This window comes from Hippopotamus amphibius, chromosome 9 (genome assembly GCF_030028045.1).
Source record: "Hippopotamus amphibius kiboko isolate mHipAmp2 chromosome 9, mHipAmp2.hap2, whole genome shotgun sequence".
NCBI lineage: Eukaryota > Metazoa > Chordata > Mammalia > Artiodactyla > Hippopotamidae > Hippopotamus > Hippopotamus amphibius.
In genome coordinates this window covers 111,278,311-111,305,862 of record NC_080194.1, presented here as the reverse complement: position 1 = coordinate 111,305,862, position 27,552 = coordinate 111,278,311, and the positions used below count along the sequence as shown (strand labels likewise).

Sequence of the window (27,552 nt, the reverse complement as noted above, 5' to 3'; positions counted from 1 at the left end):
TGGCATAACAAAGATTTGTCTGTTTATAAATCAAGTATCAATGTTATTACACATTTACACGATTGAATGCCAAGTGGTTGCTTTGAATCAAAAACCTTCCCAACTCAATTTATAGTTCCTTCAGAGCCTCCTCAACTTACTTCCTGTTTTCTTCATTCCTGGTCATTATTCTACAGTGACTTTCGAGAAGCAATTTTCTTAAAAGAGTACAAATTGGATTATTCCCCTTTATTGAATTGAAATTCTTAACAAGGCTTTCCGTTAATGAGATATCATCGTATCCTTGTTAGGCTAAGAAGGCTAGTCTGAGTCATTAAGTTAGCGTTTCAGAATTAGAAGTCATCGATTAAAGCTTCACTAATAACTCAAGCAAAATTTAGTAATAAAAGGATTCTACTAGGTTCTGCTAACATGAAAATTCATACCAGAGAGAAAGTGGCAACAAGAGGAACTTGAATTAGCTTGACCATTAACACATGATAATGCCAGAAAACTTCATTAACCTTCTTTCAGTGATACTGCTCAAGATAAACTTGACTTTCAATTCCGGGATGTATTCTTTACTCAGCGACCGGGTCTTCCAGGTCCAGCACGGCAGTGGTCCTAAGGGAAAAGAAACTCTTCTTTGTCTGTATATAGAACACCCTGCTTTGATTTGGAACCATGTCTGAAGCACGAGAGAATTTTCTTTAACATGACAGGGGAGAAAGATCAGGCTCGTTTTTGATTTTCTGATACTTACATGACATTTCTTATGGGTGTTTTCAGTTCTGACCTGACTACTTTTTTTCTTGCCAGTTTAAGATTGGCAGAGAATGGTGGACGTGGATCGATTACAGCCGCTTTCAGGAGCTCATCCAGGAATATGAAGACAGTGGTGGATCCAGAACTTTCAGCGCCAAGGATTACATGGCCAAAACTCCTCACTGGGCGTTATTTGGTGCCAACGAAAGAGGCTTTGATCCCAAGGACAGGAGATATCAGAGAAAGAACAAATCAAAGGATATTTCTGGATGTTGAGATTATCTGAATTTAGGAGACCGAAGGACATAAACTGATGGCCCCAGAAGGTTCTCAGCCTCCACTGTGACTTTCCCAAGGACGAATTACACAAATTATATTTCACATAGAGAAGGGTGTAAGGGAGAACATGGGGACGCAAGTCACATCCCGGGGCTCAGGAGACCACAGCCACTCTCTGAGTGCTGGGGACTTGGCCTCATCATCTCTTTCCAGGACTCAGTCCTTTTCCTGAGTTTACTTCTGAAAGAAAATCATTTTGAGGGGGGAGTACACAATCATTATGAGTTTTGAATTATAATTAGGAAGGCTCCCTGGAATGCCATTCATGGGAGTGTTATGCAGAGTGAATTTCAGAGTGAATTTCTGTTCCTCTGTCCCCATCATGGGCTGTTGGCCTTTTGTCGGCTGTACTGCCCTGAGGTCAGTGTATCTGTTCCCTCTAAGATTGCCATCCCTTTCTTATATCTTAAGATAATACCTCCTGAAAGTAATTAAGGTGTCATAATTCTCAATTATTTTAAATACTGCATAGATTTCTTTAAACTTTTGCTTGGTAGCAATCCTTTAGAAATTGATTTGGATCTAAAACTGTACTAGATCTCATTCTGTTCCCATACAAATTGCCATAGAAGGTAGTATGTGAGCTGGATTAGAGTAAAATCTCTTCTGTAAGAAGAATTGTCATATGATGTCACTGAATAATTAGTCTCACAAACTGTGAAACAATGAGTACAATTTGCTTTTCGCTTGAAAAGTCAGCATTTAAGCCTCTCATCACTACACACATAGCAGGTTTCCATCTTCTTTCACTCTTGTAGCCGTAACTACTTTCTGCAGTGTGTTCTTTAAGGTTCAAGGTTTTTTTCTAGTTGAAAACATCACTGAATACTCAGTAGTTTTTAAAAAGTATTATAGTTATTTTTAAAATTCCTTTTTCCTAAAATTTTAATTAATAAAATATCTTTTGTAGACTTGGACCACACATTTTCTTTTGAGCACTTATTTTAAAGATGCTTCTAGTCCTGTGGTTCTAAGTCCTGTCAGACCCACCTCCTCCTTATATTCCTCCTCTATTCTCTGCTGAAGTAAAGTTCATAATAATATAATCTACCTTCTCATTTAGTTGAAAACTGGGCACTGTTTTTATTTCTAAGTGATAGAGTCAAAACACATCTCTCTGTGCCAGAGGATGAAATCAGGTGTTCTTCTTGAAGCCACCATATCTTCAAATATGTGTTCAGTCTCTTGTTGACCCCTGAGACAGGCAAGAGACGGGAGTGGTCCAGGCCAGTGAGCCAGCAGGAGCTCACTGAAGCTCAGATGTGTTAATGGTCATTGAATAGAGATGGAAAATCACCTTAAAGTAGAGCACTGTTAAAAAGCAAGAGCTCCTGCTGAGGAGAGCACAGATGGGCTCCTGTTGTGACAGTTACCTGGGCACACAGCTGTTGGAAGATGCTTCTGGGGCTGCCATGAGGAGTGCGGCAGTGAATGCTGGCCTTTGAACCATCCCTCAACCTCTTTTTCAACCAGGCAACTCTGCTCTTATTTTTTATTCATTGAGGTTCTGCTCAAGATTTAATTTGAACGAAAATATTCTGTTGCTTCAAAGAAAAAAAAAACATAGCATACCTCTCACCTCCAGAATGAGCCCTCCTGACTCCATTAACTTTAAGCACATAAATGAGCAGTTTTTCTCCCCCTGCCACTCAGGAAATGTTTGCTTTATAGTAAAAAAAAAAGAAAAAAAGAAAAAAAAGCATGGCATATTAATCCCAGTTCACAGTCACAGCAGAAAATTTTAAATGCCGAGGGGAAAAAAATACAATGGAATCTGGGTGAAAAAAAATTAAATGTTTGCTGAGCAGTATTAAAGTACAGGAGATTGGGAAGCTTGAATATTCTTAGAAGGCGAGTTATTTGAAAAATAACATTCTAGATGTCCAGTGGAAGTTATTGTTGGAGTTTGAGCAAATGATTCTAACATTCTGCTGGAAAACTAGCCAGTTAAGAATAGTTATAAAACTCTAGCAAAATAATTATTCAATGAAAATTGCTTTCAAGATATTAAAGCATGTTGTCTAAAATAATTCAAACAACCTGAAACGAGATCGACTTCCAAAATGACGGAGTAAGAACCTCAGTGAACTCACTCTCCCTCTTAAAACAGTGAAAATATGGGCAAAACAACTAAAATCAAAGAATTTTAAAACTGACAGTTTAATGAAAGCTTTGCCATGAGCTGAAAATCATCTATAAGAGAAACTACTGAACCTCAATAAAATTAATGGTTTACTTCTCATCAGAAAGCACGGAGGCCAGAAAATAGTGGGATGATATCTTAAAAGAGCTGGAAGAAGAGACTTTCAACCCAAAATTCTATGTCTAGCTAAATCTTCCTTCAAAATTAAAGAAGAAATTAAGACTTTTCCAGATAAGAAGTAAGAGAATTCATCACCAGCAGACCTGCCTACAAGGAGAAGTCTCCAGGCCTTAATGGAAATATCTTAGCCACTAACTTGAAACCACATGAAGAAATAAAGAGCACTGGCGAAAGTAACTACGTAAGTTTTATAAAAGACAATATAAATATATTTTTGTTTGTAACTCTCGTTTCTGTTTTATAAGACATTTGCATAAAGCAATATTTATAAAACTGTGTTGATGGAGTTAGAATGTATAAAGATGTAATTTGTGTGACAGTAATAGCACAAAAGGAGTATGGGGGGAACAAAAGTATATTGGAGCAAGTCTTGACTACCCACTGTTGAAATTAAGAGAGTATGTTTCCAAAACAGATTGTTTTAAGATGCTAACTGTAATCCCAAGAGTAGCCACTAAGAATAAATTTTAAAAATTATAGTAAAAAAGATATGATTCTGCTCCCAGTTTCAATGTGTGGATTTTTCCCCCCACACCAAACAGTTCTCCAATACCAGCTGGGTGTCCTACAATTCAGCTTAATTCTGACACTGTCTACCTGGAGATAGCATCAGATCCCACAGATTAAGTGCTCTGCCCTCAACTTCAGATGCCAATCACAAGTCCAGGTTGTCACCTGTGCTTCTGACCAACCAGCTATAGATTGGAGGTTTCCTTTGGTTTGATTAACGTGCTAGAGCGGCTCACAGAACTCAGAGAAACATTTTACTTATTTTACTTACTAGATTACTGGTTTATTATAAAAAGATATAACACAGGAACAGCCAGATGGAAGAGATACACAGGGCAAGGTATGTGGGAAGGAAGACAGGGCTTCCATGCCATCTGGAAGCATACCACTCTCCCCAAATCATGTGTTCACCAATCTGGAAGCTCTCTACACCCAATCCTTTTGGGTTTTTATAGCGGCTTCATTACATAGGCGTGCCGTTGGTGATTGACCTTAATCTCTAGCCCTTTCCTCTCTCCGGAGTTCCAGGGGTGATTCTGAAAGTTCCTAACCCTCTAATCACTTGATTGGTTGCTTTGGCAACAAGCCCCTTTCCTTAGGTTATCTAAGGGCTTTCCAAAAGTCACTTCCTTAACATAACAAAAGACACCTTTTGTTGTTGTTGCTGCTGCTCTCCTCACTTAGGAAATTCCAAGGGTTTTAGGAGCTCTGTGCCAGGGACTAGGAAAGAATAAGTATAGTTAATAATTTAATATTGGAACTTCCCTGGTGGTGCAGTGGTTAAGAATCTGCCTGCCAATGCAGGGGACACGGGTTTGATTCCTGGTCCAGGAAGATCCCACATGCTGCGGAGCAACTAAGCCCATGCGCCACAATTGCTGAGCCTGTGCTCTAGAGCCCATGAGCCACAACTACTGAAGCCTGTGCACCTGGAGCCTGTGCTCTGCAGCAAGAGAAGCCACCGCAGTGAGAAGCCCACACACCACAACAAAGAGTAGCCCCTGCTCACCACAACTAGAGAAAGCCCTCACACAGCAACAAAGACTCAACGCAGCCTAAGTAAATAAATAAATTAGTATTTATATTTTTTAAGAACTTTTATTGAGATATAATTGACGTACAATGAACTGCATATATTTAAAGTGTACACTTTGATATTTTTTTCTTATTAGTAATGTACATATGGCAATCCCAGTCTCCCAATTCATTCTACCCCATCACCCCCCTCCCTTACTATCCCCCCTTGGTGTCCATATGTTTGTTCTCTACATCTGTGTCTCTATTTCTGTCTTGCAAATGGGTTGATCTGTACCATTTTTCTATATTCTGCATATATGCGTTGATATACAATATTTGTTTTTCTCTTTCTGAGTTACTTTTCTGTATGACAGTCTCTAGGTCCATCCATGTCTCTACAAATGTCCCAGTTTCGTTCCTTTTTATGGCTGAGTAATATTCCATTGTATATATGTACCACATCTTCTTTATCCATTCATTTGTTGATGGACATTTAGGTTGCTTCCATGACCTGTGTATTGTAAATAGAGCTGCAGTCAACATTGGGGGCGGTGCATGTGTCTTTTTGCATTATGGTGTTCTCTGGGTATATGCCCAGTAGTGGGATTGCTGGGTCATATGGTAATTCTGTTTTTAGGTTTTCAAGGAACCTCCATACTGTTCTCCATAGTGGCTGTATCAATTTACATTCCCACCAGCAGTGCAAGAGGGTTCCCTTTTCTCCACACCCTCTCCACCATATATTGTTTGTAGATTTTTTGATGATGCCCATTCTAACTGGTGTGAGGTGATACCTCATTGTAGTTTTGATTTGCATTTCTCTAATAATTAGAGATGTTGAGCAGCTTTTCATGTGCCTCTTGGCCATCCGTATGTCTTCTTTGGAGAAATGCCTATTTAGATCTTCTGCCCATTTTTTGATTGGGTTGTTTGTTTTTTTGATATTGAGCTGGACAAACTGTTTATATATTTTGGAGATTAATCCTTTGTCTGTTGATTCATTTGCAAATATTTTCTCCCATTCTGAGGGTTGTCTTTTCATCTTGCTTACAGTTTCCTTTGCTGTGCAGAAGCTTTGAAGTTTCATTAGGTCCCACTTATTTTTGTTTTTATTTCCATTACTGTAGGCGGTGGGTCAAAAAAGATCTTGCTGTGATTTATGTCAAAGAATGTTCTTCCTATGTTTTCCTCCAAGAGTTTTATAGTGTCTGGCCTTACATTTAGGTCTTTAATCCATTTTGAGTTTATTTTTGTGTATGGTGTTAGGGAGTGTTCTAATTTCATTCTTAGTATTTATATTTAAGTAATAATGCATATTTCTTATTATAAATCACAGTATCACAAAGAAACAAGAGAATTTAAAAGATACACTAGAAAGCATTTAGCATAAAAGAAGACAGTAACAGAAACAGAACAACAAAGATCTAAGACATTCAAAAAACGAACAGCAAAAATGTGAGGCATAAATCTTACCTTATTGAGTAAGTATATTATGTAAATAGATTAAATACCCCAATCAAAAAAAGGCAGAATGTATTTTTCTTTTAAATCCAATTATATGCTGTCTACAATAGACACAGTTTAGATTCAAAGACTAAAAGGATTGAGAAAGATATACCATGGAAGCAGTTACCAAAAGAGAGATGGAGTGGCTGTACTAATACCAAAAATGTAGACTTTAAGACAAAAAAAAAAATTGTTACTAGGGACAAAAGGAACATTTGCTAATGATAAATTGTAATTATCATAATTATTTATAATTACATGTTATTAGAAAGATGTAATGATTATAAACAGCCACGCACCTAACAACAGAGCCCCAAAACATGTGAAGCAAAACCTGACATAATTGAAGGGAGACGATTCAGTAGTAATTGGAGACTTACATGACCCACTTACAATAATGCATAGAACAGCCAGGCCAAAGACCAACAAGGAAATAAGAGATTTGAGCAACACTATAAACCAAGTACACCTAACAGGTCTATATAGAACACTCCCACCAACAACACATTATTCTCAAGTGCCCACGGAACATTCTCCAGTATAGACCCTATGGTAGATCATAAAATAAGTCTAAATAAATTTAAAAGGACTTAAATTATACAAAGTATATTCTCTGACCAATGGAATGAAATTAGAAATCAACAGCAGACGAAAATTTTGGAAATTCATAAATATATAGAAATTAACCACCATCCTAAACAAACAGTGGGTCGAAGAGGAATCACAAGGAAATTAGGCAAGACTTGGAGATGAATGAAAATGAAAACACAGGGTACCAAAACTTATAGGATGCTGCTAATGTAGTGCTTAGAGGGAATTTATAGCTGTAAATGCCTACATTAAAAAGAACATGCATCTCAAATTAATAACCTAACCTTCCATCTTAAGAAACTGGAAAAAGGACAACTAAACCCAAAGGGAGCTAAAGGAAGAAAATAATAAACACTAGGGCAGAAATAAACAAAAGAAAGGGAAGAAAAGCAAAAGAGAAAATTAGTGAAACCAAAAGTTGGTTCTTTGAAAAAGTCAACAAAATTGGCAGACCTTTAGCTAGACTCACCAAGAGAACAGGAAGATGCAAATAGCTAAAATCAGCTCTGAACGCACAACTTTGTGAATATACTAAAAACTATGCTATATACTTTAAATGGGTGGATTTTAAGTGTATGAAATATATCTGAATACAACTTTTTTTAATAAAGCACAGAGGTAAACCTTAATGTTTATGAAAACCAATATAGGATATAGGGTAAGGAATATAGGATAAAATCAATGGAGATTTGGGAGAAAAATTATGTAGTTTTGGTCTTCATATTAAATACCAGAAAGAGTCAAATGAAACAAAAAGCTTAGAAGAAACCTTGGGTGACGAAGGCCTTTCTTGACCAATGGCTTCCAACTTTCTCACGCATCAGAATCACCCAGAGGGTCTGTTAGATCTGGACCCCACTCCAGAGTTTCTGATACTGTAGGTGTGCGATGCAGAAGAATTTGCTTTTCTAACAAGTTCCTGGGTTTTGCAAATGCTGCTGAGAGACCACACTTTTAGAACCCCTTGTAGTTATAAAAACAATGTAAGAGGTGTGGGGACCCGGGAGGAAGAACACTGCAGGTAGAGGACTGCGCATGCTCAAAGGCCATGTGGGGAAGGGTCATGGCACATTTGGGTAGCTGTACGAAGGCCATAGTGGCTGGAGGATGCTGAAGAAGATGTAGGAGAGGGCCAGGCCACGCAGGGAAACCAGGAGAACATAATGATGACTCAGGGAGATGTAGGCCAGTCCAAGCCCTAAAAACAATTATGCAAAAGAACAGCATGATTAGATTTGCATCTTAATAAGATCACTGTAGCTTCGGGTTGGAAAGTGACCTGGAAAGACCAAAAGGGAAGGAGAAGAGTTCTGTTCTTATCAAACAGGCCAGACGTGATGGCTCAGGTGGTAGCATTTGTACAGTGCCCAACGCTGCATGCTGACCCTGGTGGTTGGAATGGAGGGCAGTGGGTAGATCTGAAAGAGACCTTAGGAGGAAACACTGCTGGATTTGGCCACAGGCTGGATGGGGTTGGGGGAGGGTGGAGTGCAGGGCGGCAGGAGGGATGAGCTGTCAAGGATGCCTCCTGGGTTTCTGGCTTGAGAACAGGAGAAATGACAGTGCCGCTTTGCAGGCTGAGACTGGAAGAGGGCCAGGCCTGGGGGAGATCCTGAGTTCATTGGTGGACACGTAGGCTTGGAACCGCCCGACACTGCCAAGGGAAAGGTCGAGCCAGCGGCCAAGCACACAGGTCTGGGGGGGTGGAAGAAATGTGTGAATCATCATGGTGTAGGTTATACTTGGAGCCTTAAGGAGGGCTGAGGTCACCTTGGGAGAGAGTATAAAATGAGGAGGGGGCCACATCTCCAGGAACTCTAGCAGGTAGGGGTGGGACAGGGAAAGAAGTCCCTTGACATCTTTGACAGGGGAGACAGGAGAGGAACCAGGCCTGTGGAGTCACAGAAACCCGGGCGGTGGCGGGTGGGGCTGGGGGTGGGCGGATAGATCAAGAAAAGACTGGAGAACAGTTCAGAGACCAGTGAGAAGCGGGCCACAGAGGATGACACGAAAACATCCCTTGGGTGGGGGTCCTGATCAGTACTTGTGGCGCAGTGCCCACTCCAGTGAAAGTTTTTGAAGGCTTCTTAATGACAGAAGGTGGTTTATAATAAAATGCTAGGTTTAAAACAGAACACAAAATCATACTTATCGCCTTAATTACATAAAAATCCTGTGTATGAAGCCATGTATAAATGAATGTGTTATTTTGATTGGGCCAGCACAATAAAAGGTATGAGGAAATATGTTTTCTACCTTGTGGAGTCAGCCTCTAAGCTTTTTCCTTAAATAAGATCCTGAAGTTGAAATTCAGCCTACAGTTGGAGTTAAATACATTCAAAACAGCATATTTTGTCAGCTGAAAGATTATTTAATCTTTTTTGTTGTTGTTTTTCTTTCAGTGTGCCTGGTTGCTTTTCTAACTTTTTATTTAAATACAAATTGATGAACCCTTCCTGGGGCACCGTTGATTTAATGCAAGTTGGCAGTGACTAATCTTGTTGGCTATTAGCCTGCGTGGTGTTTTTGTCCTTTAGTGATTTCCCTTCATTCAATATAATAAAGTACATTACTCTCATGACTAGGTTTTGAAGCTGTTTGGTGCAGTGTTGTGAATTTCATTGCCTTTTCTGGAGGAAAAGACCCTCTTGTTTGGAGGGAACCCTGTAGTGCGTTTAGATTTCTCCTCCCTGATTTCAGGAATTCCAGCCTAGATGTTAGAGAAAGAGAACATCTAGTGGCCACAGACCTCAGTCTAAGGCAAGTGCGTTTGCCATGGGCTGTGAGAGAAACTACCCACTTCTGGGTGAGAAGGCAGCAGGTATTTGGAAAAAATCGGAAAAGGCAAACATCTTGCGATTCCTTCTCTAGTTTTTGCGAATTCTCATCAAGACCTTGTGAAGCTCCAGCTAACGTTTTCACCTTCCTTATTGAGGAAGTGAATTAATTGCATAGCTAATTAACTGGCTCTCATTGAGCACTACTAGACATTTGTACTCTGACTGCTGGCTCAGGATAAGTGGGATAAAAACACTTGGACTGTTGAAAAACTGAATTTCTTTTTCAGCAGCTGGTCCCTGCCCTCCCCGCTCCTGCCAGGAGGAGCTGCATGCAGTTCCCTGATCTGCCTGGGCTGTTCCCCCATCAAGGGACCTGGCTCAGGGAGGGATTAGGAACTGCCAGTCTCACCATGTTCACACCCCCCACCTGCCCCTGGGGAAGGGGGAGGTGAGGCCATAGGGAGGAGGTTTCAGGAGCATCACTCCGGAGCAGCAGGGCAGAAGGGGCTTCCTGAGATCATGCCGACAGGGCTAAGCTCACCCGAGCACTGCACTGGGGACGTTCAGCACATCTGGGTAGAGCAGGGGAGCCCTGCAGTCGGGTTGTGATATCTGCAGGGTGCGCGGTGGGCTTATAACTCTTGCCACTTACCTGCCGCGCACAGAATAGGGATTCCTGGGGCAAGGCCTTAAGGCATCTGGCACATTTCTTGCTGGGAACTTGGGCTCCTCCGACTAGTCTCTGACCTGGCCCCTTCCCAGGGGACCAGAAGTCAGCACTTCCTTTGTGACACAGTCCGCTCCTGAGCCCCAGTGTGGGGGCTGGGAACTGAGGTTCAGTCTGAAAAGCAAGGCCTCGTGAGTCCAGTGGACAGTGGCAGTGAAGGTGTCCCTGGCGGGGAAGGCACAGCTCAGAGGCCGTGGAAACAGGTCACTGGTGACATTGTTGGGGTTGGGGTGTTTTTGTGGCAGATAGAACCCAGCGGCGTTCCTCTGGTGGATGTACTTCATTTAGCCATCAGTCTGCCCCTGGTGCTGGGGGACACATAAACAGAGAAGTAATACCTGGCCATTTATTGAGCCCCTCCCACATGCCAGGCTCTGTGCACGACCTCCGCCCCCAGGCTCGGGGGTTAAATGGCAGGTGCTGGTCAGAGCTGTACCTCTCTGCCTCACCCCAAACTCTGTCTCCCTCTCTCTGTCCAGCCACCAGACAGGCTGCTGGAGTGAAGGTTCTAGAATGCACATCTGAGCACATCCCTTCCACCTAAACCCTCCCACGCCTCATTCAGGCCCATTGTCAAGTCCACACTCCTCAGCCTGACACACCTCACCGTCCAGTCCTGTGGAACAGCTCGTGCCGCTGCTTCCATCTCTGATTCCCATCTTTGCTGACCAGCTCCTGCTTAGCTTCTAAACTCAAGCTTTGGAGAATGTGGTTAACCTCATTCAGGTTACTTCATTGGCTTGCTGGTTCGAGTACACGTTGGCCTTGAGTTTTTTCATCCAAGGCAACTTAGCACAGAGCTTTTCAACACATTTGCAGAACTCTCAGCCTTACTCATATTGCTGTCTTCAGGGTTGGAGCCTTGCGGAGGGCTGTGATGGTCCCCAAAGGATGGGAGCCACACTGAGTAGGTTCAAGTTGCTTAGATGCACATGCTCAAGAGTTCTGACCTTTGGGTTTATGTTCAAGTCGCAGAACAGTATTGATCACTTTGTACTTGAAATGATTGATAGTTGGAAACAGGAGCAATAGTTTCATAATGCTTGATTTTTTGGTGGTTTTGTCCTCTCATTTTTCTAAACTAGTACTTCACGGAAAAAGATGTTGTTTATACTGTAGAGTTCCGAACCACTGTCATGGCGTGAAAGCATGTCGCAGTCAGCATGCTCTCTGCTACCAGTAACAGAATTAGTGGTTTTGAACTAGTGGTTTCGAACAATAGGGATTTTTATTCTCATATAAGCAATCTGGAAGTAGGTGGTTTCTGGGTTGAATCTAGGGATGAGGACTTCCATGGTGGTGCAGTGGTTAGGAGTTCGCCTGCCAATGCAGGGGACATGGGTTTAAGCCCTGGTCTGGGAAGATCCCTCATGCTGCAGAGCAACTTAGCCTGTGCATCACAACTACTGAGCCTGCATTCTAGAGCCCACAAGGCACAACTGCTGAGCCCGTGTGCCACAACTACTGAGGCTCTCATGCCTAGAGTCTGTGCTCTGCAACAAGAGAAGCCACCACAATGAAAACACCGCACACCTCAACAAAAGTGTTGCCCCCACCAAACAGGTATGGAGCACCTGCTGAGGGCCAGGTTCTCGCTCTGGGTACTGCAAGAGGAGCTTCACGTCGTAAGATTCAGTCCCTGCCCTGTCCAGGGGAAAAGCAGTACCCATGAGCCAGAGGTTAAAAATCAGCAAATGAAATACAAAAAACTCTAAGGACCTGGGAGCAGGGAGAATGGAGAGCTTCATGAAGGAGGTGACACTTGAACTGTGTCTTGAAGGATGAATAGGAGTTTATCAGAGGAAGAAACCAAGAAAAGGCCATTTCTGGCCAAGGAGCAGCAAGGGCAGATGCAGAACTCTGCAAAAGTCTGCTTTTGTTTTACTGACCACCACCTCCTCCATCACCACGCCGGCTCTAAAGGAGCGCCACACTTGATGAGGGCTGAACCTCACGGCCTGTTTGGCTGTTCTGAGAACGGCAGTGGTATGTGCTCATTCCACTTGGGATTCTTTATTCAGAGGGACATGAAGTCCTTCAGACCTGCAGTGGGTGGTGTGGGCTGCTGTGTGGAGCATTTATTCTTTGTTCAACCTACGATAACATCCTGACTTTTGGCGGATGTGCTGGTCCTCACCCACTCTATGGTAGGGTATCTAGCAGAGGCTATGGTCTTAGTCTCCCCTTGGCCCCAAGATTGGCCATATGACCCTGAATCAGGCAGTGGCTATGCCCGCCCGCTGGGTATGGTGATGGGTCCAGATGTGAGCGGGACAGATTGAAGGCCTTTCCTGGATTTTTTCAAGTCAAGCCTGCAGAGGCTCTGAGAGACGGAGCCCATGTTCTTCCAGGGCTCGATGGCTGTATCCAGGCATCCCTCTGCACAGCTTCCCCACGTATCCCGTTATGGGAGCAAGAAGTCACGTTTTCCACTTGGGTTCGTTGGAGTTGGTTTTATCACTTGCAGTAGAGTCTTGGCTAATCTAGTAGCACATCACTAGCGCAGGTGTCTGCCGCCTGGCTGCCACCTCTCCTGGCAATGTCCCTGCCCCAGCGATGCCTTCTCTTCTGTCCGGCTGAGTCTGGTTGGGGGAGGAACTCCTGAGACCTGGCTCAGTATCTCTTCTCCCGTTTCTCTGGGACATTCCCTCTGTGGCTCCTTTCGCTGCAAGCCAGCCAGTGGCTCCCGTGGCCCCAGCAGCCCAGGGCAGGCTTGCTGCAGGCCCGTGTCACCCCATAGCTGCGTGGAGATCTGTGCTGTCCAGGTGCAGCTGGAGCCTGTACAGATGATAAAACTCCTTCTGTCTTTCCTTTGGGACACTCACACCTTCCCCTGGGTCTGGGGACCCTCTTCTTGGATTCTTTCTTGTGGCTTTGCCTTGGGGACATGGGGTTCCTGGAGGTGACATTTCAGTCTGTCTCCTCCAGGCCACAGGTCTGTCTGGGTCTGTCTGTTGCTAACGCACTGTGTGCAGGCCATTAGGTAGAGCCCTACCCGGCTCTTGTTTTAAAGGCCTATTATTTTAATTTCCTGAGCTTTTACAGGGAACAGGCAGCAAATACAGCAGCAGCAGCAGCAGCAGCGCACTCTGTCTGCCTCCTAATTATGACAATTCATGACTCAGAATCTCAAATCGGTCATTTCTTTGGCCACAGCATCCTGTCCCACTCTTCCCCGCATCCTCTCCGAAAGAGGCAGTGCATCGTTCCAGGCGAAGGGGAGGCTGATGTCATTCATCACGATGTTACCATGCGGCGTGGAATAACGATGCTGTCTGCAGCAGGGCCGCAGGTGGAGGGAGGGCTAAAACTTATTTCAGTAAAAACCAAGAGAAAGTCACATCAAGCCCTCATTCCCACATGCTCATTTTACTGTGCTGTCTTTACCAAAGCTCATGTGTGTTTGTTTAATTTTATTGGAAAATAAGGAAATACCCTCTAAAATCACTGCCTCACACAAACATGCCTAGAAATAAGACTGTGTTTATAATGCTTTTAGATTTATCTCATTAACAGGCCACGTCTCTGACCTGGTGGGACCTGCACACTGTGGCAGGCATTGGGGTACTTGTGCATGTGCAGGGCAGGCCCCCTTCTCCCCGGGGGTGCCGAGGCCCCACCACCCTCCCTCTATGGTTAAAAAGCTTTCAGACACATTATTTCAGGAGCCCTGACCCCATCCCTCATCATTTCAGGTTTCCCCCAAACAACCAGAAGTTTTTCTCTGAAATCAAGCTTTGCTTTCCCATCCTGACGAATAACGTAAAAAGTCAGGCAAGGTGAAGAAACCTCTCTTCTCACCTCCGGTTAGTTCCCTGCCTCGTCTTCTCTGGACATGCCGCCACTGAATCCACTTCAGCGACGTCCCTGGTGATGCCCCAACCGCAACTCCAACAGATGCCCCCCTTCCTCCCACCTGACTCTGTAGCTTTTGGTGCCAGGACCACTTTGCTCTCACCTGACCCTCCTGGCATCCCCCACCCCCCTCTGCTGGCACCTCCTGCCCGTCAAGGTGACTCTCACCCTAGCTTTCCCTATCCCATTCCTTCCTCTCCACCCATGCCCTGTGACCTCAGCCTTCCCGCCTGGCCCTCTGGGGTCCTGATCCCTTCCACGTGGATGGCTCCAACCCTGGGGACTCCTGTGAACCACAAGCCTGTTTATCCAGCTGCCTTCGAAGTTCTCTCACCTTGAGTCCCCTGCCAGCCCCTGCACCCCACCCCGCTTCCTGCTTGCCTGTTCACCCTTCGACACACAGCCAAGGTAGTAGGGCCCCTCAGAGGCCCCCTGTGCCCCCATCTGAGGGAACTGCCCCTTTGTACACAATTCTGGGGTTTTTTTGGCTGCGAGACCTGTGGGACCTCAGATCCCCCACCAGGGATCAAACCTGCGCCCCTTGCATTGGAAGGGCGAGTCTTAACCACTGGACCATCAGGGAAGTCCCTGTACATGCTTCTTCTTTTGTTTGTTTATTTGTTTGTATACAGCATCTTTTTTTTTTAAGCTCTTTATTGGAGTATAATTGCTTTACACTGTTGTGCCAGTTTCTGCTGTACAACAAAGTGAATCAGCTGTATTTATACATATATCCCCATATCCCCTCCCTCCCGCAACTTCCTCCCACCCTCCCTATCCCATCCCTCTAAGTCATCACCCATCATCTCCCTGCCTGTACACACTTCTAATATTGTCCATTGCGAGTGGAGTTGCCTTTTATTGGTCTAAATGTTTGCCTCCCCTCTCCCATCCAGACGTGACCCCCGCCCTCACCCCAGCAGGAATTTGTGTCCCCATCACCTTCCTTGGCAGTGCCCAGCTCTGGGCAGGCCCCTTGCAAAGCCAATTTCACCTACCGAAGAATGATCCATGGGAATTATTTCCTTTGGCAAACTCACCAAATAACAGATTTCTAACTGCCCTCATTACCTTCCCTTCCCTCCCATTCAAGCAATTCTCAGAGCCCTAATATCTCACGAATCCTTCCTAATGGACTCATTTATAAAATCATTCTCTTTTTTAATAAGTCAGGGTAACTCGCCGTGTCTATTACTAATGGCCTCTTTCAAAACGCCTTGGCACCTCTTTTGGTTTTTGAAAGGCCCGAAGTGGTTTTCTGAGTTTGAGCAAGACCAATTTTTCCTTTTAAGGTATACCAACCTGCAATGAGAACATTTTTGAATGACTCATAATATCTATATTGCAGTTTTCTTCCAGTGGATTAAAAATATTTTGTACCTTTGATATTTTTGCTCTGATATGTGGTGTCAGCAGACCAGGGCCCCCTTTCGAGTGCCTGTGGCTGCCTGGGAGCTGCAGTCGTTTATATGATTTGTCCGCATATTCCCTGCCCTTCTCTGGGCGCATCACTTCAGCAACCTCCCTGGTGCCTCCTCTGTGGGAGGTGTGGACACCGCTCCTGTCCCGCTGGCTTTAGGCTTGGCTGTTCGACTTACTTTGGCCAGTGGTATATGAACAAATGTGACACACGTCGTATCCCAGCAGAAGTTTTAAGAAACAGTGAATGTTTCTACGAGCTTTTCCGTCCCCCTTTGCCAAGAAAATGGCCTGTCCCCTCTGCTCACCTCCCTAGAGTAATAAAGACACTTGGACCAGAGCCACAGCCAAGAAACAAAAGTTTGTGGTTATAAGCGTCTGCGGTTTTGGAGTTGTCCATTGCTACAGCACAACATGGCAAAAAACGGACTGATACAGATGTACTTGCTCACTCAGGGAAGACAGAGATTTATATGTTGAAAACTCTAAGGAGCTTTCCTTACTGGCCCATAGGATCATGGGACAACTGCTAGGTTTTTAAAAGCGGTGGATTTTGGAGAAGACTCATTAAACCTTCAAAACCCCATTTTCCGTTGCGACATGTCACCATTGCCCAGGTTTAGCTTCCATTCCTCCCATCACCATAGCAACACACATTTGGGGACAGGAGCTGGAAAATCCTCGAAAGGGATGAGGGGAGCAATTTTCACTTCCTCCTTGGACCTCAGAAGCCTCATCTTATCTTCTGTAGCTTTATTATCTCAGGTAAAGATGAAGGCAAAAGTTCTAAGACAAAAGGAACTATAGACCAGGGGGTCTGCTCAAGTATAAGGAAATGTTACCCTTCCTGCCACTTGAGGAGAAGGGGAGGAAAGATTACTCAGAGCATGTTCCACTGCAAGGGAGTTGCATGTATATGGGGCTTCAGAAGAGCTCGCCCAAATCCAACTGAGCTGCACTCCAAAGCCTCTAGGTGGTACTTTGTTGAGCATGTGTCTTGGTCAGGGGTCTGCCCTGTGTATGACTGGGATCACCTACATCTTGGAACTGGCAACCCCAGATGCTCTGATGAATCATGTGTATTTTGAGGTCCTTACATCTAAACTGGTGCAAACAGCTTAAAATTCTGTCAGGATCTAGCAAGTGTATCTTCTCTTTCTTACATGGAAGTCTGGGTTTTGGTTATCAATTTGTTTCACCAAAGAGATACACAAGAATTTTTTTTTCCACCTGAATTTTTTATTTTTATTTTTTTCTCTTATGATCCCTTTATTATTAAATGATATTTTTTCTTTTTTTCTTTATTTTTAGTTTACTTTTTATTGAAGTCTAGTTGAATTACAGTGTTGTGTTAATTACTGCTGTATAGCAAAGTGTCTCAGTTAAACACACACACACACACACACACACATTCTTTTTCATATTCATTTCCATTACGGTTTATCCCAGAATATGGAATATAGTTCCCTGTGCTGTACAGTAGGACCTTGTTGTTTATCCATTCTGTATATACCGATTTGCATCTGCTAATCCCAAACTTCCAATCCAACCCTCTCCCACCCCACCTGAATTTTTTAAAAGAGAAAATTTGACACTGGGCTTTGGAAATAGATGTCCTCATAACTTTCCATGCTCGCACCTGACTCAGAACCAAACCCGTGCAGAGGGGAACACCGACCTGTACCTGTGCCATGCGTGTGTGTCTGGAGAACTTGGAGAGGTCAGCAACACGGGCCTGCAGTGTAGGGAGGAAGGTGTACCAGTCAGGGTTCTCAAGAGAAAGAGAACCAATAGGTTAGAGATTTTGATTGAAAGAAGTTAGCTCATGCAATTATGGGGCCCGAGAAGTCCCACAGTTCATCATCTGCAAGCTGGAGACCCAGGGAAGCGGTGGTGTAATTCAGTCTGAGTCTGAAGGTCGAGGAACCAGGGGAGCCAGTGGTGTAAACCCCAGTCCAAGGGCAGGAGAAGATGAGATGCGATATGCCAGCTGAAGCACTAAGGCAGAAAAGCAAAAGGGTGCGAATTCCTCCTTCCTCACCTTTGGCCCTCAGTGGCTTGGATAATGCCAAGGGCGGATCTCTGCCAAGGGCGGATCTACGCTGAGGGCGGATCTACCTTACTGAGTCCACTGATGCAGATGCTGATCTCATCGGAAACAACCTCATGGGGGACTTCCCTGGCAGTCCAGTGGTTAGGACTCCGAGCTCCCACTGCAGAGGGCCCGGGTTCAATCCCTGGTTTGGGAACTAAGATCCCGCAAGCCACGTGGTGAGGCCAAAAAAAAAAAAAAGAAAGAAAGAAAAGAAGGAAACAACCTCATAGACACACCCAGAAATAACTTTACATTTGGGAGTCCTATGGCCAATCAAGTGGACATATAACATTAACCATCACAGGAGGGCAGACAGAAGCAGCCCTAAGCCCAGCCCCAAAGAACGGGCAGGGGAAGAAATGCCAGCAGCCTGAGAGCACCCAGGGAACAGACTCACATCCAGGGAGGCCTGATGGGGCCGGGGGCACACAGCTCGGGACAGGGGCACAGGGGCCTCCCCAGTGTAGTCTCAGGGTCATCCGTTATCAGCCGGACACTCACCAGCACCTAGAACAAGAAGGGAGGGTTGGCAAAGAGCCCAGAAGAAGATGGGTGGCAGGAGTGGGCAGAGGCGAATGCCTTATTGGGAGCAGGACTGGATTTCCAGTAGGACCTGCTGGGAAACCAAGGCAGACTTCCTGCGGCCAGGTGTGCACTGCACAAGAAAACTGGGAAGGGTTGGGAGAGGGCCCTGTGACTTGTGAGCTTTGGGGCCGCCAAGGCTGCCCCTAGATAGCTGAGACGAGAAGGTTCCGGTGGAACGATCCCTTCCAGCCTCCTTGTGACGAGCTAGCCCGCCTTCCTGGCTGTCACAAGGTCTTTGCAGGTTGCAGGGAAGGGAGTTTGCCTCCCTGCAGCCCCCACCCTCAGCTCAGAGAGCCGCTCGTTTCTCTGTCCCATCCTGGCAACGGCATCTGACAGTTTCACTCTCTCGGGCTGTTAAGATGTTCATTTCCTCTCAGGTACAAATGGAAATTAGAGGAAATAAAATGCCCTAGAATTATTTGATGTTTTTCTAATTTGATTCCCAGCAGCCCTCTGAACCTGATCTTCTCATTATTGCCACAGAAGGAAACGTGAGAGCACTGCTGGGAAATTTGGTCTCTGTCCTCTCCTTAGACCCCACAAACCCAAAGCACCCCCTTGAGAGAGAGCCTGTCCTATTTTGTCACAAATAGATGGATTCCCAAAATGAACTGAAAGGCACTGAGTAATTTGGAAGGAATACTAAGAGAACTGTGTTTCTGTTTATGATCAATTTCTATCAGTTTCCTCCAGTCTGTTTTCCAGGGGGGAGACATCTGCAGGAAGCTTCATTTGAGTCAGAGCCATCATGGTGCTTTGAGCATCCTGAGATGGGCAATGGTTCCATTTTATGAGTCCCCGTGAATGTTCCTCTCCTTCCATATGGAGCAGAGGGCTGGGCTGGGTGTCAGAATGCTGCTTTACTTGGGAATGCTGGTTTCCTGTTACAGGTTTGGGAAGAGCCCCTGCTGTACTTCTTCCTGGTGTAGGGGTAGCAACTCCTGTCATCCGCTCCTCAGGCTCCCAGATCTGATTTAGAGGCAGGTACGTCTCTTCCAGAATAACTTTCCAGACTTCTAGTGGAAGGCAGTATGATGAGGGCCAACACTCAGCAAAGTGAGTTTTAAAGTTAAGGCTTTTTTATGGAGGTTCCTTGCAAAACTAAAAATAGAGTTACCATATGACCCAGCAATCCCACTGCTGGGCATATACCCAGAGAACACCATAATTCAAAAACACACGTGCACTCCAATGTTCATTGCAGCACTATTTACAATAGCCAGGACATGGAAACAACCTAAATGTCCATCAACAGATGAATGGATAAAGAAGATGTGGTACATATATACAATGGAATATTACTCAACCATAAAAAGGAACGAAATTGGGACATTTGTAGAGACATGGATGGACCTAGAGACTGTCATACAGAATGAAGTGAGTGAGAAAGAGAAAAACAGATATCGTATATTAACACATATATGTGGAATATAGAAAAATGGTACAAATCAACCGGTTTGCAAGGCGGAAATAGAGACACAGATGTAGAGAACAAACATATGGACACCAAGTGGGGAAAGTGGGGAGGGTTGGGAGAGAATGAATTGGGAGATTGGGATTGCCATCTACACATTACTAAGAAAAAATCAAATTGTATTGTACACTTTAAATATATGCAGTTTATTTTATGTCAACTGTATCTCAATAAAAGTTCTTAAAAAATAAAGTAAAAAAGATAAATTTAAAAAAAATAAAATAAAGTTAAGGCTTTTTTCCCCTTTTTTCAGTCATGCTGCACGGCTTGAGGGATCTTAGTTCCCCACCAGGGTTTGAACCCATGCCCCTTGCAGTGGAAGTGCAGTGTCCTAACCACTGGACTGCCAGGGAATTCCCTGAAGTTGAGGCTTTTTAATGGCTGTGTGTGTGTGCGCACACGCGCTTCTTTCACATCTTTCCTATGGAATCTTCCCAGTGTCAGTGTAATAATAACCTGACTAGTAACCACAGCACACAGAATACTACATGGGGATTTTAAATAGAAAATCAAAGATTTAAAGGGCTGGAAGGGGCCCTCAAAGTCCTGGAACCGACTTCCCGCAAGTGTTTCTGTTATTTCTACAGAATCCTAACCTTGTGTTGTCCAGTCCAGAAGGGAATGCCTCTGGTGATGGAGAGTTTACCGCCACTCAGAGAGATGAAATCACTAACAAGAGATTTCTTTGGTTGAGTTGAAATAACTCTTTCTCAGTAGTTCTCATGCCTGGTCCTGGTTCTCACTGTTGGGAAGTTCAGAGCCAGATAAAACTGCTCCCTGAAGTTCTCTTCTCTAGACCAACAACTAGTTGCTTCCACTATTGCCCACATGAAAAGGGCTCAAATCTCTTTGGATTTCTGGCACATTCTTCACTAAGGAAAACCAGGATCCCAGGTTTCCTCAGCAGGGCAGCTGCTCCCTGCCGTTTGAGAACTTGAAGGGTAGCCTGTTTGGCAGCTACAGCATCCTGCATTCCGTCAGGATGCAGTACAGCCTGCATCCTGTACAGATGTGCAAACAAGGACTAAGGACCACGCAGCACACACACCAGGCCTGCTGAGGACTTCAGACTCCAGCAGCAGCACCACAGTCCTTGACCTCAGGGCCTTTTAAAAATTGTTGTTCATGAATTCATTAAGGTAGAAATTGACCTACAATAAACTGCACATATTTGAAGCAAAGAGTTTGATCAATATGAGCTATGTGTATATACATCCATGAAACTATCACCTCAGTCAAGGTAGTGGACAGTTCATCACCCCCCCAAGTCTCCTCGTATCCCTTTATAAATTCTCCTCTCCTCCCTCCCAGGCAACTGCTGGTCTGCTTTCTGTCACTAAAGATTAGTTTGCATTTTATGGGGCTTTATATAAATGGAATCATATGGTATGTACTCTTATTTTCTGGCTAGTTTTAGCACACTTACTTTGAGATCCATCCACATTGTTTACCTTCCCACCAACAGTGCACAGGTGTTCCCTTTTCCTCACATCCTCACCAATACTTGTTATACCGTCTTTGTGACAACAGTTTCACAGGTGTGAGATGGTACCTCATTGTGGTTTTTATTTGCATTTCTCTGATGATTAGTGATGGTGAACACCTTTTCATGTGCCTGATGTCCATCTGTATGTCTTCTTTGAAAAATTGTCCATTCCGGTTCTAAGCCCATTTTAAATTCAGATTGTTTGTTCCGTTACTTCATTTTTTAAAAAAATGCTGTGAGTATGGCATTTATTTTATCATTTCAGTTTCCAACTGTTCATTGCTAGTATGTAGAAACATAGTTGGGTTTTTTTGTACATTGATCTTGTATCCGCAGACTCACTAAACTCATTTGATCGTTTTAGTAGCTCTTTTGTAGGTTCCACTAATCATGTCATTGATGAGGAAAAATTTGGAGTTCATAGTTTTATACCTGCTCACCTTTGTTTGAAAACCCTTTGCATGTAACCCCTAGCAACTGCCACGCTCTGTAATCACCTGAAATCTATGGAAACTGAGTAGCCAATCAATTAATGCCAACTATAGCTATGTGTCTTAACCTACATAAGGAGAGAATTCGCCTGGAACGGGGCCCAGAATTTTGGAGCGTTAGCTCGTCTGAGTCCTCCGGCTCAATAAACCTGAGTTCTCCAACCTTCCAAGTGTGGTGCTTGGTTTCTCGTGGGATCAATTTCTGCAACATCATCTGTGAAGAATTTTGCTTATTCCTTTCTTATTCCTTTTTACTTATTCCTTTCTTATTCCTTTCTAATCTGGGTGACGTTTGTTTCTTTTTCTTGTTTTATTCCACTGGTTAGAACCTCCAGTACAGTGTTGAGTAGAAGTGGTAAGAGCAGAAATGACTGTCATCTTCCTGATCTCATGGGAAAACTGTTCAATCATGATTATGATGTTAGCTATAGGTATTTTGTAGATGCCCCTTTTCAGGGCTGAAGAAGTTCCCTTCTATTCCTAGTTTGATATGAGTTTTTTTGGGGAATGGATGCTGAATTTGGTCAAATACTTTTCTGCATCTTCTGGGATATATATGCAGTGTTCCTTTTTTATTTAGTCTGTTAATCTGGTGAATTACAGTGATTGGTTTTTGAATGTTAAACCAACCATGCATTCCTGGGTTAAACCTCACTTGGTCACGATGTATCCTTTTTATATATCATTGGGTTGAGTTTTCTAAACTTTTGTTAATTATTTTTGCAACTATATTTACAATGGATTTGGGCTGTATAGTTTTATTTTCTTGTAATGTCCTTGTCTAGTTTTAGTATTAGAATACTGTTGGACCCATAGATTAAGTTGAAAAATATTCCCTCTCATTCAGTTTTCTGGTAGAGATTGAACAGAATTGGTCTTATTTTTTGTTAGATGATGGACTTCAACAGTGAACCTGTCTGGGCCTAGCAGTTTCTTTGTGTGAAGTTTTAAAACTACAAATTCAATTTCTTTGATATGAGCTTTTCAGGTTACCTTTTCTTCTTCAGTGAGCTTTGTGACTTTCAAAAAATTTGCGCATTTCATCTAAGTGATTGAATCTATAAGCATAAAGTTGTGCATAGTATTTACTTATAATCCTTGAGATATCTGTTGAATTATAGTGACATTATCTCTCCATTCTGAATTCTTCTCTTCTATGTATGACTAGATTCCTTCTAAATTTATTGTGATGTGCTTTATGGCCTAGACTGTGGTCTGTCTCAATAAATGTTCTCTGGGTACCTGAAAATAACATGTAGTCTGCTGTAGTTGGGTAAAGGGCTCTCAAATGTCAATCAGATCAAGTTAACATTGTTTAAGTCTACTGTATCCTTGCTGATTCTATTTATTCTGTCAGTTATTGAGAGAATGGGCGTTGAAATATATGCCTGTAATTGTGGATTTTTCTACTTCTTCCTGCAGTCTCTGAGTTTTTCCTTCATTTATTTTAAAACACTTATTATTCACATTTAGAATTATGTCCTCTTGATTAATTGACCCCTTCATCATTATGAAATGACCTTCTTGGTAGTATTTTTTGCTCTGAAATCTACTTTACCTGATATTAATATAGCTGCTCCAGATTTCTTTTTTGATTACTGTTATGTGGTGTATCTTTTAAAATTTACTTTTTTGTTTATTTATATTTGTTTATTTGCTTATATTTAAGTACAATTCAAGGGCAGCATATAATTAGGTCTTGTTTTTTTTACCCAATCTGACTGTCTCTGTCTTTTATGTGGCATGTTTAGAGCAATTTAGATTTAATGTGGTTATTAATTTTTTTAGGCTTGAATCTATCAATTCACTATTTATTATCTATGTGTCCTATCTATTCTTGGTTCCTTTTTCCTCTTTTTCTGTGTTCTTTTGATTTAATGAGTATTTTTTATGATCTCATTTTATCTCTTTTGTTGGCTCATTAAGTCTTAACACTTTTTAAAAATTTTAGTGGCTGCTTCAGGGTTTATTGAATATATTATGTGATATTATATGACTTCACGTAGACAATAAGAACCTTTCAAGAGTAGACTTCCATCTCTCCCCCATAACCTTTATGCTGCTGCGGCCCTGTGATTTACTTTTATGTATGCTATAAATGCCACAGTGCCTTGTTTTTATTTTTGTATACTCTGTCAGTTATCTTTTAAATATATCTTTACAACAAGAATGTATGTTTACCATCTCTGGTGTTCTTCCTTCCTTTGTGTAGATCCATACTTTCATTTGGTAACTAATTCCTTCTGCCTGAAAAATTCCTTTAACAGCATCTTCATATTTGGGCTCTGCTAATAATTCTTTTAGCTTTTCTATGTTTGAAAACCTCTTTATTTCACCTTCCTTCTTTTGAAAAACATTTTTGCTGGGTATAGAATTCTAGGTTCTTAGCTTTGTTTTCTTTCATTATTTTAAAGATGTTACTTTATTGTTGTCTTGTTTGTTTCTGACAAGAGATCTGCTGTCATCTTCTCTTTGTTCTTGTGTATGTGACATGTCCTTTTTTCCTCTGGCTGCTGCTTTTAAGGCTTTCTTTTTTATCCTTGGTTTTTGGCAACTCATAATGATATGCTTTGGTGTACTTTTCTTCATGTTTCTTGTTTATCTAGTTTTCATCACAGTTGTAAATTTTTCAGCTATTATTTCTTCAAATATTTTTTCTGTCTCTTCCCCTGGTTTGGGGATTATAATTACAGGTATATTAGTCACTTGACGTTTCCCCACACCTCACTGAGGCTCTTTTCATTTTTTAAAATTCATTTTTCTCTGTGTATTTCATTTTGGATAATTTCTCTTGCTAAATCTCCAAGCTTTCTTTTCTTCTGCTTTGTCTAATCTGTCATTAATCCCATCAACTGTATTTTTCATCTTAGGCATTGTAGTTTTCATCTCTATAATCTTTTTTTTTTTAAACATCTTCCATGTCTCTTCTTAACTTTATGAACTTATAAATGTCTCTGTCTGATAAGTCTAATATGTTTGTCAGTTCTGGGGCATTTTCAATTGATTGCCTTTTCTCCTCCTGTTGGGTTTCTTTCCTCCTTCTTTGCATGCTTTGTAATCTTTGATTGGATGCAAGACATTGTAAATTTTACCTTATTGAATGCTGGATTTTTTTTTTTCCTGTATTCTTGACTTTTGTTCTGGAAGGCAGTGAAGCAACTTGGAAACAGTTTGATCCTTTAAGGTCTTGTGTTTAAGATTTGTTCGGTGGAATCAGCAGTGTTCAGTTGAGGGTAATGATTCCTCATTATGGAGGCAAGACCTTCCTGAACACTCTACCCCAGGTCCCATGAATTAGGTTTTTTTTCCCACCTGACTAGTGGGAACAGGCATTATGCCTGTGCCTGTGTGAGCCCCTCACTCTAATCCTTCTGAATGGTTCTTTCCCCAGCCTTAGGCAGTTTTCCCTAGCTCCTGTGCTGATCAATTTGGATGACTTCTCCAGGGGAACTTTCTATGGATCCCTGAGGTTCTCTTTCTGTGTCCCTCTCTCCTTTCCTTTACTCAGTTCTGCACACTCTAATTGCCTTCATCTCCCCACACTCTCAAGCTGCAGGGTTTTTAAGCTGCATAATTAGAAGAGCACTAGGCAAAACATACACTTCACATAATCAGAGGCTAGGGTAAAATAACAATATGACATGGCAGAATCTTAGGTTTAGCCCCATCCTACCAGCTTAAAATGTGTGTTTGGGGGCCAGATCCTGGCCTGATCTGGAGACCAGGGATTATTCTTGCAATTGCCAGTGGCGGGGTTTATCACAGAAGAGCTCACAGTTGAGGCAGCATCTCCTGTGATGCATGATGGGGAGGCTGGGGTCCAAGCCTTGTGGTTGAATGGGATTATGGCTTTAAGCAATGGGCTGTAGTTAGTTTCTGTGCTTTGTGGGAGCTCCTTTCCTGTAAGGCTATCCTGCAGCGGATCAGTCTTGGAAAAGTTAAAAATTTAAATAAAAAACAATGCAGCAAAATAAAACCAAATTTGTGCAAAATACATGTCAGAGTAAGTGGCTTAGAAGCAGCACATATTAAAAAACTAAGAGTATTAGTTGACATCATGTGTGTCAGACTTGATGTGGCTGCCTGCCAAAAAAAAAAAAAAAAAAAAGCTAATGTGACCTCAGGTTAAATTAAAAGAAATATTTCATCTAAGGCAAAGGAGGGGACATTTACTCTGCTCTGGCAGCCTGCTAAGGGGTCAAGAACTGCAGTGATACTGTTGACCTCCATCAAATCCAGAATCCTTTTCCTGTGCACTTTTTGATTTCATAAATAATTAAATATCTGTAATTTAAAGCTGCTTTTGGCTCAGTATTCTATAACTTGCAGCTGAATATTTGTCACTAATGCAGCCTTCCCAAGGAAAATTAATTGTTCCCCACTGTAAGCAGATATGTCCTTTCCTCCTAGTCTGTGATCTGATGGGACTAGACTCATTGCCTGATACATGGTAGGAAATATAGATATATATTGAATGATGCATGAAAAAATGAAGTTCTCTACTCATTTGACTAGCCTTGGCCATTTTCCTCTACTGAAGGATAATAGCAGAATACGGAGAAAAGATTCTCAGAGTCTAACGTGTGTCAGACTTCTTGATGTGTGTTAAAATCCAGATTCCCACGCTCCACTGCCCAGAGATTCACCTTTCGGAGAGCTGGGGTGTGACCCTGGAGACAGTGTTTTGAACCAGCACCCATGATGATTCTAATGTTTAGGGTTTTCAGGCTACTTTGAGAAACACTGATAAAGAGAATCAAGGTCTGCGCTTCCCTGGTGGCGCAGTGATTAAGAATCTGCCTGCCAATACAGGGGACACGGGTTCAATCCCTGGGCCTGGGAGATCCCACATGCCTCGGAGCAATAAAGCCTGTGCACCACAACTACTGAGCCCATGAACTGCAACTACTGAAGCCCTCGCGCCTAGAGCCCATGCTCCGCAACAAGAGAAGCCACCGCAATGAGAAACCCGTGCACTGCAACGAAGAGTAGTCCCCACTTGCTGCAACTGGAGAAAGCCCATGCACAGCAACGAAGACCCAACGCAGCCAAAAATAAAATAAATAAATAATAAAATCTTTAAAAAAAATAGAGAGCGAGTCAAGGACTTCTCAGATGTATACGTGGAGATTCTCCAAATTCGAAGGGTAAATTTTGCACTCACTGCCCAAATTATCTTTAAATGCTCTTTATATGTCTTTAAAACTCTTGATGTGTTTTTAAGCCATGTGAACCAAACTCTCTTTTCCAGGATATCACAAAGATCTAGTCCAGCCCAGCCCAACCTCATTCCTGGGATGTACTCAGGACAGATGTCCTCCCACCTGTCCTCAGATGGCCTTCAGAAGTCTTGCTCATGACTTCTCCTTTCATGACTCAGAAATTTCTCCCTGCCATTCCTTAGGTCTCCTAGACAATACATATTATCTTTCACTCCAATCAAGTTAGTCTGCTAGGCTTGGCTTAGAGCTTTGTTCCCAGTCTGAAACACAGGGGAGAGAGAGAGAAAGACAGAGGGAGGAGGAGGGGGAGAGGGAGGGAGGAGGGGAGGGAGAGGGAAAGGGGGAGGGGAGAAGGAGAGACAGAGAGAAGACCATCAAACACAGATGA

The 27,552-nt window shown here is 43.0% G+C and overlaps 1 protein-coding gene across 2 annotated transcripts in view; it reads left to right on the top strand.

Moving 5' to 3' along the window:
* The window catches only part of LOC130861656 (S-adenosyl-L-methionine-dependent tRNA 4-demethylwyosine synthase TYW1), a 179,959-nt gene extending 152,696 nt beyond the window's left edge, over positions 1–27,263 (top strand). Inside the window, exons 16-17 of one of the 2 annotated variants that reach the window (XR_009055602.1) lie at positions 799–3,587; positions 27,194–27,263. Coding sequence is in view for 1 of the 2 variants with exons in the window: in XM_057750717.1 (XP_057606700.1) it covers positions 799–1,020 (222 nt within the window). In the remaining variant the exon portion in view is untranslated. Of the gene's footprint in view, positions 1–798; positions 3,752–27,193 lie in introns of those variants that run through there. The other variant, XM_057750717.1, reaches the window with a different exon arrangement.
* Positions 27,264–27,552: the final 289 nt, after the last annotated feature.